Genomic DNA, 13,577 nt, shown 5'->3' with positions numbered 1-13,577 from the left:
AATGACAACAATAATTCAACACCACAGAATCTGTGGGACACAGTGAAGGCCATGCTAAGAGTAAAGTATATTGCAATACAGGCCTACCTCAGAAAAGAAGAACAATCCCATATGAACAGTCTAAACTCACAATTAATGAAACTAGAAAAAAGAACAACAAATGAGGCCCAAAGTCAGTAGAAGGAGGGACATAATAAAGATTACAGCAGAAATAAATAAAATTGAGAAGAATGAAACAATAGAAAGAATCAATGAAAGCAAGAGCTGGTTCTTTGAGAAAATAAATAAAATAGATAAAACCCCAGCCAGACTTAATCAAGAAAAAAAGAGTCTACTCACATAAAGAGAATCAGAAATGAGAAAGGAAAAATCACTACGGACACCACAGAAATATAAAGAATTATTAGAGAATACTATGAAAATTTATATGCTAACAAACTGGATAACCTAGAAGAAATGGACAGCTTTCTAGAAAAATACAACCTTCCAAGGCTGACCCAGAAAGAAACAGAAAATATGAACAGACCAATTACCAGCAACGAAATTGAACTGGTAATCAAAAACCTACCTAAGAACAAAACGCCTGGACCAGATGGCTTCACTGCTGAATTTTATCAAACATTTAGTGAAGACCTAATACCCATCCTCCTTAAAGTTATCCAAAGAGTAGAAGAAGAGGGAATACTTCCAAACTTATTCTATGAGGCCAGCATCACTCTAATACCAAAACCAGACAAAGATACCACAAAAAAAGAAATTTACAGACTGATATCTCTGATGAACATAGATGCAAAAATACTGAACAAAATATTAGCAAACCGAATTCAAAAATACATCAAAAAGATCATCCATTACTATCAAGTACGATTTATTCCAGGGATGCAAGGATGGTACAACATTCGAAAATCCATCAACATCATCCACCACATCAACAAAAAGAAGAACAAAAACCATATGATCATCTCCATAGATGTTGAAAAAGCATTTGACAGAATTCAACATCCACTCATGATAAAAACTCTCAACAAGAGGGTATAGAGGGCAAGTACCTCAACATAATAAAGGCCATATATTACAAACCCACAGCCAACATTATACTTAATAGTGAGAAGCTGAAAGCTTTTCCTTTAAGATCAGGAAGACAAGGATGCCCACTCTCCCCACTTCTATTCAACATAGTACTAGAGGTCCTAGCCACGGCAATCAGACAACACAAAGAAAAGGCATCCAGATTGGCAAGGAAGAAGTTAAACTGTCATTGTTTGCAGATGACATGATATTGTACATAAAAAACCCTAAAGAATCCACTGCAAAACTACTAGATCTAACATCTGAATTCAGCAAAGTTGCAGGATACAAAATTAACAGGCAGAAATCTGTGGCATTCCTATACACTAACAATGAACTAGCAGAGAGAGAAATCAGGAAAACAATTCCATTCACAGTTGCATCAAAAAGAATAAAATACCTAGGAATAAACCTAACCAAGGAAGTCAAAGACCCATACTCTGAAAACTACAAGACACTCATGAGAGAAATTAAAGAAGATACCAATAAATGGAAACATATCCTGTGCTCATGGATAGAAAGAATTAATATTGTCAAAATGGTCATCCTCCCTAAAGCAATCTACAGATTTAATGCAATTCTCATCAAAATACCAACAGCATTCTGCAACAAACTAGAGAAAATTGTTCTAAAATTCATATGGAACCACAAAAGACACTGAATAGCCAAAGCAATCATGAGAAGGGAGAATAAAGCTGGAGGAATTACACTCCCCAACTTCAAGCTCTACCACAAAGCCACAGTAATTGAGACAATTTGGTACTGGCCTAGGAACAGACCCATAGACCAATGGAACAGACTAGAGAGCCCAGATATAAACCCAACTATACATGGTCAATTAATATATGATAAAGGAGCCATGTACATACAATGGGGAAATGATAGCCTCTTCAACAGCTGGTGTTGGCAAAACTGGACAGCTACGTGCAAGAGAATGAAACTGGATTATTGTTTAACCCATATACAAAAGTAAACTCGAAATGCATCAAAGACCTGAATGTAAGTCATGAAACCATAAAACTCTTAGAAGACAACACAGGCAAACATCTCCTGAATATAAGTATGAGCAACTTCTTCCTGAATGCATCTCCTCGAGCAAGGGAAACAAAAGCAAAAATGAACCTGTGGGACTACATCAAATTAAAAAGTTTCTGTACAGCAAAGGACACCATTAACAGAACAAAAAGGCATCTGACAGTATGGGAGAATATATTTGTAAAAGACATATCCAACAAGGGGTTAACATTCAAAATCTAGAACTCACACGCCTCAACACCCAAAAAGCAAATAACCTTATTAAAAAATGGTCAGAGGATATGAACAGACAATTCTCCAAAGAAGAAATTCAGATGGCCAACAGGCACATGAAAAGATGCTCCACACCGCTAATTATCAGCGAAATGCAATTTAAAACCACAGTGAGATATCACCTCACACCAGTTAGGATGGCCAACATAAAAAAGACTAGGCACAACAAATGCTGGCAAGGATGCGGAGAAAGGGGAATCCTCCTACACTGCTGGTGGGAATGTAAAGTAGTTCAACCATTGTGGAAAGCAATATAGAGGTTCCTTAAAAAAACTAAAAATAGAAACACCATTTGACCCTGGAATTCCACTCCTAGGAATTTACCCAAAGAAAACTTCTCAGATTCAAAAAGACATATGCACCCCTATGTTTATCACAGCACTATTTACAATAGCCAAGATACGGAAGCAACCCAAGTGTCCATCAGTAGATGAATGGACAAAGAAGACACGGTACATATACACAATGGAATACTATTCAGCCATAAGAAAGAAACAAATCCTATCATTTGCAACAACATGGATGGAGCTGGAGGGTATTATGCTCAGTGAAATAAGCCAGGCGGAGAAAGACAAGTGCCAAATGATTTCCCTCATTTGTGGTGTATAACAATGAAGCAAAACTGAAGGAACAAAATAGCAGCAGACTCAGAGACTCCAAGAAGGAACTAGTGGTTACCAAAGGGGAGGAGTGCAGGTGGGGAGGGAGGGAGAAGGGGATCGAGGGGTATTATGTTTAGTACACACAGGGTAGGGGATAACGGGGAAAACAGTGTAGCACAGAGAAGGCAAATAGTGAATCTGTGGCATCTTACTACACTGATGGACAGTGACTGCATTGGGGTATGGGTGGGGACTTGAAAATATGGGTAAATGTAGTAACCACAATGTTTTTTCATGTGAAAACTTCATAAGAGTGTATATCAATAATACCTTAATAAAAATTTTTTTTTTAATTTAAAAAAGATACCTGCTGTCCCCTTCAGAAAGCCTGGGCGTGGCAGTCTATTGGGCCAAGCCAGTATGCTATTTTACAAGGTCAGGGCCCCATGCTGGCAGAGGACACCAACTTTCAGCCAGAAGCCCTGCTTGTATAGCAGGGCCAGAAACTCTGACTCCCTGATTGCTACCCCTACAGCTGGCCAATGACCCCCCCGAAAGGCTTCCTGCCACTCACCCTGTGGGGGTGGGCCTCCAGGATGTTCCTCCTGTGTCACTGTCACCCACTTCCAACAGCCCAGACCAACACTTTCAGGTGCTTCAACCCTGCCTGCCTAATGGGAGAACAGTGGCGAGAGTTAATCACAGAGTTCAGGGATGCACTTTGTGGCAAGGGACCCAGAGTGCTGACCACTTTGGAATACTTCATGTCACTAGGAAAATCAACATGCAGATTTTGGCCGATGGGGCTTGCTGGGTCACAAGGACAAGCAGCCAAGGAAGTCTGAAATCCATGATTTCCCACCCTCTGGGCTGGAAAAGGCCTTCATTTCCCCAGAGAAGACATGGTAGCAGCCAACATAGGAAAGGAAAAGACAGGTGGTTATGAAGGTTGTGACTTGTGAAGTCTCATTCCACAGGGCTCTCTCATAGTCCTAGTGAGGGGGTGGGGAACTGCAGGAGACAGCATCTGAGAGAGGTGGATTCTGAAGCTCTTGGAGGGAGCAGTAGCAGGTGGGTCAGGTCAGACTTGGTGCCAACCAAGGGCACCTGAGGAATTGCTTCATCACTGTTTCCAGAGGCTTAAGCAGGACCCCAGCCCCGCCTTCTCCATAGGGACCCCACAGAGGCAGAAGAGAAGGTTCTATATACCTCCTTTACCATTCAAATATACTTATCCCTCACATTTCTGCATAGTGTGCTCACATCATTTTCTTCAGCTTTTATCCCATTTATTTCCCATGTCTACCAACAGAACCTAAGCTATTTCTAATCCCAGTGATCAGTCACTACATACTGGTAATACAGGGTTAAAAGCCTGGTGTCAGGCACACCACTAATCCTGTCCCTCCATTGTCTCGCTGGTAAATAGTACTACTCACAGGCTTGTTAGGATTAAATTAGGAAATGCATGGGAAGCATTCAGCCATGCGCCTAACATGTACCAAATGCTTGCTAAATACACACTGTCCTCACCATGCTGTGATTCTATGATGGGCTGCCTAGCCATCCCCCTTTATTGTCCATTTACATTACTTCTAGTTTTTTGTTACTATGAGAAGCCCTGTTACAAATATCTGGCAACACTCCCCTCACCATTGTCTTTTTCAGTTACGTTTCCTGAAGTGGATTTCTGAGTCAAAGATAAATTTCCAGATTAATTCCCCCCAATTTGTGATGAAACCACATTGAAGACCATCCTATGCCCCTTCAAGGTGTGAAACTTCTGGTCTGTAAAGACAGGATGACTTGAGTCCAGGAGAGGCAAAGGAACTGTGGGGCTAAGAATGTTCACATCCAATTCTGCTTTTTGAAAAACCATCATAAATGAGAAATTCTCATTCCATGTACAGATTCTTTTTCATATTTTGTCTTGTCTCCTCAGCATCTCACTTGTGGTGGGATGACAAGAACTATGTAATACTCAAGTCTTTTGGAAAGGCAACTCCACAGCCTAACAATGGCTCTGGCATGCTGCTGCCCAGAGCCACATTCAACCTCATGACTCTGAGGCATAGTCTGATGTCACATGACTAAACTGTGAAGCTCAGGCATTTGTAAACAGTGTATTAAAAACATCCTGGACTGAAACAGGTGTTAGTAAATTGCACTTGAACACAAATAAGACAACCCTAAATACTAGCAAGTTGTTTGTTTACACTTCCTCATAGGGGTTAAAGAAGCAACTCAGTGCTGGTGGTGTTAAGCCCCAGTATCTCAGGAAGAACTGTTCCATTTTTTATCTTCCAAGTCATATTGTTTGACCTAAGAATGAAAAAACAAGATATATACACCTGACTCGTCTTTTGGTCCTATTGTGGATTTCTAATACCTTATTTAAAGACTCAGGACAATCTATGCCAAATACTTAGCTCCTCCCTTGTTTTACTATTCAACATCAAAGCCCCGTCCCCATAGCATTTTCAGCAAATCTTCAACACTCTTTGCCCTTCACCCCTGGAACCTGGGAGTGGATTCTTCCCAGTCTCTCTCTAACCACCCTTCAGCTTCCCCGTTTTTAGGTAAACAGGCACAGCTTCAGCCCCTACATCGTAGACTCTGAATTCAGACGATGAAAGTCTACTCCAGCTTACAAGTTTCAGAAACATCTCACAATGGGTCATATTAATCAACCTGACATGAAACTTTAGTTATTTATAGTTACCTTAAGTCTCTGATTGAAAGCATCAAACAGTAGTTTGATCCCGTCCTGAGTCAGGTTAAGGATGAGGTCATGGCTTAGAGGAGACTATAAAACAAAAATAAAGTACACTCTGAGCAATTAATTTACTCATCAGCACCTACTAAAAACCTTACAATCTAAATGCGATGCACAGGGGACTTAAGTGCAGACAGCCCCTCTCTCCCCCAGCTAATGAGGTTGGAAGCCAGAGACAGACTGTTAGGAGAATGCAGTGTCCTCTACCTCTACTTCCAGCCCAACATTGCTGCTTCATATAATATTGGCTGAAAAGAGCTCTCTTTTTCATGCTTTGAGTAGTAATAGCTGGAGTAAAGGGCCAAAATTATGTGAGTATATAGGCTTTTTGTGTGTGGGGGGGGTACAGGATCATCTATAGAATGGTTTTATTGCTGTCAAACCTACAGAGCAGTTGATGAGGAATATAGGTCATGTCAAAGGCCTGGCCAAGATCCAAATTCATCAGATCAGATAATACTCAATGCCTGTTAGCTGATCCTATGTCCATTCACTCCCAGGTTGTACCACCCACAAGGGAACACATTTTATTCTTTGACTGTTTTAGACCACATTCCAGGACAAAGAAGTACCTGATTATATATGACATGACACTCTTACTCCTTCCTTCCCTCCCCACCATCCCATATCACATGTGCTTCTTTCTGAAAAGACTAAAATCTACAGAGTCATATTTCTACATTAGCCCCTTCTGAGTCCCAGGGGGAGGGGAGTAGCAGCACAGAGGAGTGGACAGAGCTGGCCTTGAGTCCTGGCCAGCTGGTGACCTTAAATGACTCTCAGAACTTCTCTGAGCTCTAGTTTCTTTGTGGGAATACCATCAGCCCTTCCCTGCAGAGTTGTGAGACAGAGATAGTAGGTCAGAAAGCACCACGCATAGCACTCAGCATACAGTACTCTACCCTTATGTCTGCCCCACCAGTCTGCCTCTGCTCCAATGCAATCAATTCAAGGACTCAATGTCTGAAGACTCTCCATAGCCCTGAACCAGGTTGCCAAGCAGAAGAAAAACACCACCACTCAAAATCCTGCCCCTTCTTGAAACTGGCACACAGTTCTCAAAAGGGTCTTCAGAAGTTTCTTAATAGAGTTTCTCAAGGTAGGCACAATGAATGATGGAAGTTTGGCTGTCAGAGATAGAGACACAGGCTGGAAAGCCAGGTGCCACTGCAGGTTATGAGCCTCATTGGAAAAGTTCTCTCCAAAGAGCCTTCAGGGATTAGCTCAGACTGTATGCTCTCCTCCACCCCACTGATCTTCACAAGGTAGCAGGCCCAGGTGGTACCACCAAGCCTGGTAAACACTAGAAGAAAGAATGTTGTAATTTTCCAGTTGATCTGAATGAATGTTTAAAACCATTAGATCTCAAGAAGATAACAGAATAATGAAGCTGTCTTTAGGTCACTTATTTACAATTTAGAATACACAGTTCCATTTCTGAGAGGGTCACTCCATGGAGGTTGAGCAGGATGAAGGAACAACTTAGCATCTTTCAAGATCCTTGCATGGAAGAGGAATGCTGGGAGGATCTGAATTTTCTTACACTTTCCCAAGAGCTGATCAGTTTTTTCCTGGCATTGTTTCAACTCAGGACATAACTAAGCAATTTTCCAAAGCAAGTAAATCATCCTCACACCCAATTAGTGTGTTATTAGTACTTTATATCTCCAGAACCAGAACCAAAATATACATGTACTACATGGTATTTAGGCAAGCCTTCCTGAAGCCCAGCATTATGCAGTTCTCCATATGAAAGAGTTCAATAAAGCTGTCTGCTGCTAGCTGTTAACATCTTTTCCCTCTAAGAAAGATGCGACTCACTTGATATGAATATTTCATCTTCAAGGTGTGATTTGCTAGAGACAAGAAAGTATTTCTGAAATGTTTAATAGGGCCAAACTATTCCCTGAACTTATGGGAAGCAAGGTGACAAATGGGAAAAGAAGGGAAGGAAGGCAGAAGAGAAAAGGACCCCTGTTTAGGAAGGACTATATCAAGCTCTGAGACAACATCTCCTCTTGATCTCATCAAAAGGTTATTCTATTTTAAGGAAACTACCTCCATTTTACAGAGGAGAAACAGACTGGTTATTAACTTGCCACAAGTTGCACAACTAAGAAATGTGAAGAGCAAGGATGTGAACCAAGGTCTAGAATTAAAAACCCATGTTTTCGGGCTCTCTTGTCCCCTCCTGGCTTGAGCCAGGATCTCTATTCTCTCACTTAATTTCTAAATAAAAGCCTGTACCTTGCTCTCCTACCTTGAGTGTTTGTGAAGCTCATTCATCGGCTTCGTGAACAAGAACCCCGACATCATCTCTGGGGGCTCATCCGGGATAACTTCAGAGAAATATCCAAATTTCCCTGTCAACTGTCTTACAGTAAGCTCTCATCAGATCTTTAACCATTGTCATTTAAGCCACAAAACTGCGAATAGTAATAGAAATGGAACCTAGAAATGCCCATCTTCTGAAGCCCTCTCCAATGACCACTGATGGAGACCTAACTGCACCCTTTATGCACCCCTTCTCAGCATGAAGCAGCCAGAGCAGTCATCGCCCCCTTTCCCTAGCAGCAGCTAGGGTCTCCATCTGTAGAGGGGGGAATGAGACAGAGACCATGAGTGTAGTTAGAGTAAAGTGAGAGTCTCCGAGAAAAGCAAGGTGGAATATTTACAGTCAAAGCAATGTAACAATGGGCAAAGAATCCCCATTGAAACTCTGTTAAGCATTATGCAAAGTAAAGGTCACACTAATTCTCTAGAGAAAGATACCTAAAAATATAAACATCTTCAGTAAGATCAGTTAAAAGTCAAAAAGCCAGAAGCAATTTAGCCTAAAATGTTTGAGTGTTCTGCAAGGATATCAGCATAATCAGTGACTCTGCTGTCAGTCCTAACAATCAGACTTTGACCCAGCCCACCTTGAGTACAGGGCAGGTGATGCAAGTCCACACCCCTAAGTTTTTTTCATGTTCTCAAAAAATCCTCAACTGCCTATAAAACCCCCTAGACAACACACCACTATGGGCTCTCTTGTCCCCTCCTGGCCTGAGCCAGGAGCTCTATTCTCTCACTTAATTTCTAAATAAAAGCCTGTACCTTGCTCGCTCCTAAAAAAAAAACAAAAAACAAAAAAAAAACCCAAAAAAAACCCCATGTTTTCTAACTGATTCCAGTTGCTGAGATGTTATCAGGGGAAATTAACTTAATGCTATAACGATCTTTGTACCCAAAAATTAAAACAACAGACAACGAAGGCAAATATTTGTACCCAAAAATTAGAACAGACAACGAAGGCAGTGATATAAGATACAAGCTTCAGTTTTAAAAATTGGTTGAGAAAGTTTAAGCCTATTTTCAAATAGATCTAATCTTGGAGTACCCAGATCTGACTTAACTGAATGTGCAGGTGGTTACAAGCTGAAGAAGCAAGCCCATTATCCCTGTTTTGATGACTGCTACCTGTCATGAGTAATTCCCTTATGGTCTAACACTGAAAGTCAGATTAGGTTAGGGATGATCTGTTACATTTTGTTCTGAGTGTAACAAAGAGGAAAAGTCACCATCGTTCACTTTATAAATGAGAACTCACTTTGGCACTGTGACTCAAGGAACACCTGGCCCACTCCTACAAGTCCCTCATTCTGTGATGGGCACAAGACTATCCAAGCACTTGCTTGGAGATTATGCAGTCCCTGTCTCAGAAGTACCTGTCACACAGAGCTCACTAGGCTGGTAGTGGGGTACAGTACTGTAGAATGTAATGTCTGGGTATAGGTAACAGGCTCAACTCTGACATTAATCCAAACTGGGAAGCCTCACAGAAATCTCACCCACCTCTAATTCATAACATTCTTTATGTAAAAAATAAGTTGTCATTTGCTTTTGGATCTGAAACTAATTAGAACAAATGTAACTAAAACCATCAAACTGGTACTTAAAGGGTTTCAGAAAAGGACATCCTGTAGGCCAGTATACAGAAAGGATATTCTCTGTAGGCCAGTATAGGCTTAAAATTATTCCCTGAGGTTTCTGACACTTGGGCATCACAAAGGCTGCTCTACATGGCAGCATATGGTCTGTGTCTTAGAAGAATCACAGGTTTCAGAGGGTTCAGTAAAAGGGAGATTCCATTTTTAGACAGATAAGAAGAATCCTATTTCTAAAGGCCTATAAAAAACAGTCTCTCACTTTACTTATAAAACCAAATACAAAAATTCCTGATTTCCAGAAAGTCCTCTGGTGCTAACCTAAAATACACTCTTTCTGTAAACTGGAAAGGTCTTTGTAGGTGCATGTAATACTTTACGATTGGGGTTAATTCCTGGGACAGTTGCCCAACATTTAAGAGACCACCTTAAATCAGAAAAAATTTCTAGCTAGACATCTGCACTGTAACAATCCTAAACACATACCAAAACAATCAACAAAGCAGAAAAGATTATTTTAAACACAAAAGAGGCCCCTAGAAGAACCACAGGGTCCCTGAGGTGACCTCCCATTGACAAGTCCTTGTCTAAGGGCCAGTAGGTAGTCAAACACAATAAAAAAAAAAAAAGTTCAGTTATTACTGCTCTTCCAAACCTGGCAGCACTAGATTATCAAGAAGCAAAGTTTCAGAATCAAAGAAATGTCCCGGGTAACTGACTAGTGCTGGAGATTCTCCCATTCAAATACACTGACTCAGCAATTCTTGCCAGTCAGCCTCTTACAGAGCATCAGCCTCTGAAGGTGACTCACTGATTAGGGGTGCTGCTTCAGTAAACAAATCATCTACCACTCACCTGTTCACTGTAGAGAACCTGGACATTTTTGATGATGCGACAGTGCTTCTGAAGAATGGCTACTGCCTGAGCCAGAGGCATTCCTGAAATAAAGCAAGGACATCTGTGTGGTTACTTGAGCTATCTATCATTGTATTAGGCACTAGTCCCTGCAGTAAAGCCTGGGGGTGAGAGTGGGGGCCACTAAGGACTACAAACATATGAAAAAATGAAAGTTCAATAAGCAGTAAGAGCTAGAATAAAGTTAGTGGCAAGCACTAAGGGAAATAATTGGATTGCATAAGGGAAGGGAGAGAATATACAAAAAGTGTTACGGAAATGGGGACTTCTGTGTGGATCCCAATCAGGCGAAAGGGCTTGGAGAAAGCAAAGTCAGCATGAACCAAAGAAGAGTGAGAAAAGCCCTGACAGCATGACTCTGGTTCTCACTCTACCATGGATTACATTATCACCCAGGGCAGGGTCCTTCCTCTCTTCCTTTCTGGCATCTGTCTCATCTCTCAAATGAGAACCTGCAGGAGCATATGACTTGTAAGGGCTCATTAAAAAAATTAAAAATCACACATCTACCAGAATCAACTTATTTTACTAAGGATTCCACTGGATCCTTGGCCATCAACCCACAAACATCCTCTAAATCCTAACACCTGATTTTGAACTCATGGCTCATTATAAACAAATTTATATATGCTCCCTGTTTAAGAAATCCAAAACCCAACATCTCCAAGATCCCAGGGACTCACAGGGAACACCAGAAGTATGTTTTCAGAGTTCGTTTATTTCAAACAAAAAGAAACTTACAGAGACACAATCCATAGTAAAGTCCCAGACAATCCAAAAACAAAGACCAATTGCTTCATGAATGCAAGACACTATGCCTGTGTTATTCACACAAAGAATTAGAAGGTTAAAAACATGTGACCCCATGGTGTGTGTGAGGTCACAGGGAAGACAGTGTAGCACAGAGAAGATATGTAGTGACTCTGTGGCATCTTACTACACTGATGGACAATAACTGCAATGGGGGGGACTCAAAAACAAGGGTGAATGTAATAACTACATTGTTTTTCTTGTAAAACCTTCATAAGAGTGTATATCAATGATACCTTAATAAAAAAGTAAATAAATAAAAATAAAATGCAACACTAATAGATCTAAGAAAAAAAAACATGTGACCCGTCTACTTTAAACAATGATCCAATCTTGCCTTCCTTCAGTGGTCCATTCTACAGTTTGAAGAAAGTTGGAGGGAATGAGATCTTAAACAAGGTATTTCAGCCTCTGTAACACAGGACTAGCACATAATACAAGCTTAATGAATGTTTTTTGAGGATATGAACAAGGTGGAAGCATCACCCAGCTTTGCCATTACTGAAACAGAGGAGCATCTACGCTGTCTCTCTCTGACAGGCAACATCCTTGCGGAGAAGATAAATAAGCTCAGTTAGGTGTTGAGAAAGAGAAGGCTACATGGCTTCTCTGACCACATGGCACAAAGCAGTTTCTTGAGAGAGGATTCTTTTCCACCTAATCACATCAAATTCCTGGCTTTGGAATCTTCAGGTCCTCCGGTCCTGAGTGACCTGGGGAGAAAGAACAGCCATGACGACTAGTTGTCACATAGCTGCTGGTAATGGAAGGCCATAAAAGTCCTCTGAAAGGAACCAACCATATATATGGCAAAGAAACCAGAACACTGTCACAGCTCTAACAGAGTCACCTAACCCAAAAAAGGGTGTGAAGTATATGGTCAGCTGTCTAAACAAATCCTACATCTTACAGACTTTATCATTTGCCTGTTTATAATCCTCCAACAGCTCCCCATTTCAGGGGCATAAAACATGCCATCGCCTAAAGGTCTTGAATACTTTGGACCTTGTCCACCTTCACCTTTCTTTCCATTGCTCCCATGCCTCCCTTTGTTCCTAACATGTGTCAAGCTCATTCCCATCTTAGGCCTTTGTACTAGCTCTTGACTCTGCTGAAATGTTCTTCCCATAGCTGGTTCCTTCTCATTCTTCAGGTCTTGGCTCACAGCTCACTTGCCTGACTGCCTTACCTCATGAAGCCTCCTATCCCATTTATTTGTTAGAGTCTCCCCTATACCTCTTTGAGGACAGAGACATTGTCTTACTCATTGCTGTATACCCATCACCATGCCTGGCACGATAGTGGGTGGTCCTATATATATGTTGAGCTCTGCATGAGTGAAACAAAGCAATTAAATAGAACACAGAGGTCCTGTATCATAGATCCTGGTGACTATCCTTCCCCTCTGAGAACTCTCATCACGACTCTATCAACACCACTCTTTCCTGCTGTTCCTCTTTCTCAGTTCTCTGTGATGGGCAGTATTTCCTTCTGCCCATCCTCATTTGTTCATTCATCCAACCAACCACTTAATTTCTGACTCATATCTCAATCTGTTTTCTGTATATAACCAAAGGCAAATAAAAAGTTGACAGATTAGAAGTGATGTTTTCATCTTTTGAGTCTGGCTGCTTTTCTGTATTCTAGGTCTCAATACCTCTGACTCAAGCCAGAAAGCACCTTTTTCCCCATCTTTCCAAATCTAGTCTCCAAACTTTCTTCCTAAGCCTATGCCCTCAACACATCTTACTAACAGAGATCCTCTTTCCCACTGAACCAAGAGACTCCTTGATACTGTTCCAGGCAGCTACTTACGAAAGAGAACCGGAAACCTGGGGAACCTATTTTCTTCTTCTACCAGTACATTATGCTCTAATTATAATACCAAATTGCTTATAGTTCCTTACACACACCACCTATCTTTCCTGTTGTTTTGTTTTTAATTTGACTGGATGATTTATGTCTTTGGAGACAGCGCAGAAGAGAAATCTGGCAGTAGACTTCCAATAGGCCTTCCTGGTCCTTCCTGATTCCAGGAATGGTACTAGTTCCTGTAGTTTGACAGGAAGCCTTCCCTGAACCCTCAGGTCAGATCAAGTCTCTTCTCCCTTTCCATAGCATCCTACATAACCTCTACCTCATTATAATAAAATGAACTATTTCTGTAAT

The 13,577-nt window shown here is 41.1% G+C and overlaps 1 protein-coding gene across 5 annotated transcripts in view; it reads right to left on the bottom strand.

The window, feature by feature from the left end:
• PHAF1 (phagosome assembly factor 1) overlaps positions 1 to 13,577 on the bottom strand; it is a 30,621-nt gene that overhangs the window by 14,227 nt on the left and 2,817 nt on the right. For 4 of the 5 annotated variants that reach the window (XM_036897655.2, XM_036897657.2, XM_036897658.2 and 1 more), the window contains 2 exons: positions 10,539 to 10,621; positions 5,701 to 5,784 (listed from right to left, as the gene is read on the bottom strand). In XM_036897655.2, the coding sequence (XP_036753550.1) occupies positions 5,701 to 5,784; positions 10,539 to 10,621 (167 nt within the window). The remainder of the gene's footprint in view (positions 1 to 5,700; positions 5,785 to 10,538; positions 10,622 to 13,577) is intronic. The other variant, XM_057492641.1, reaches the window with a different exon arrangement.

The sequence above is a fragment of the Manis pentadactyla genome, chromosome 15 (assembly GCF_030020395.1).
Source record: "Manis pentadactyla isolate mManPen7 chromosome 15, mManPen7.hap1, whole genome shotgun sequence".
Taxonomy (NCBI): Eukaryota; Metazoa; Chordata; class Mammalia; order Pholidota; family Manidae; genus Manis; species Manis pentadactyla.
This window is presented reverse-complemented; position numbering and strand designations above follow the sequence as displayed.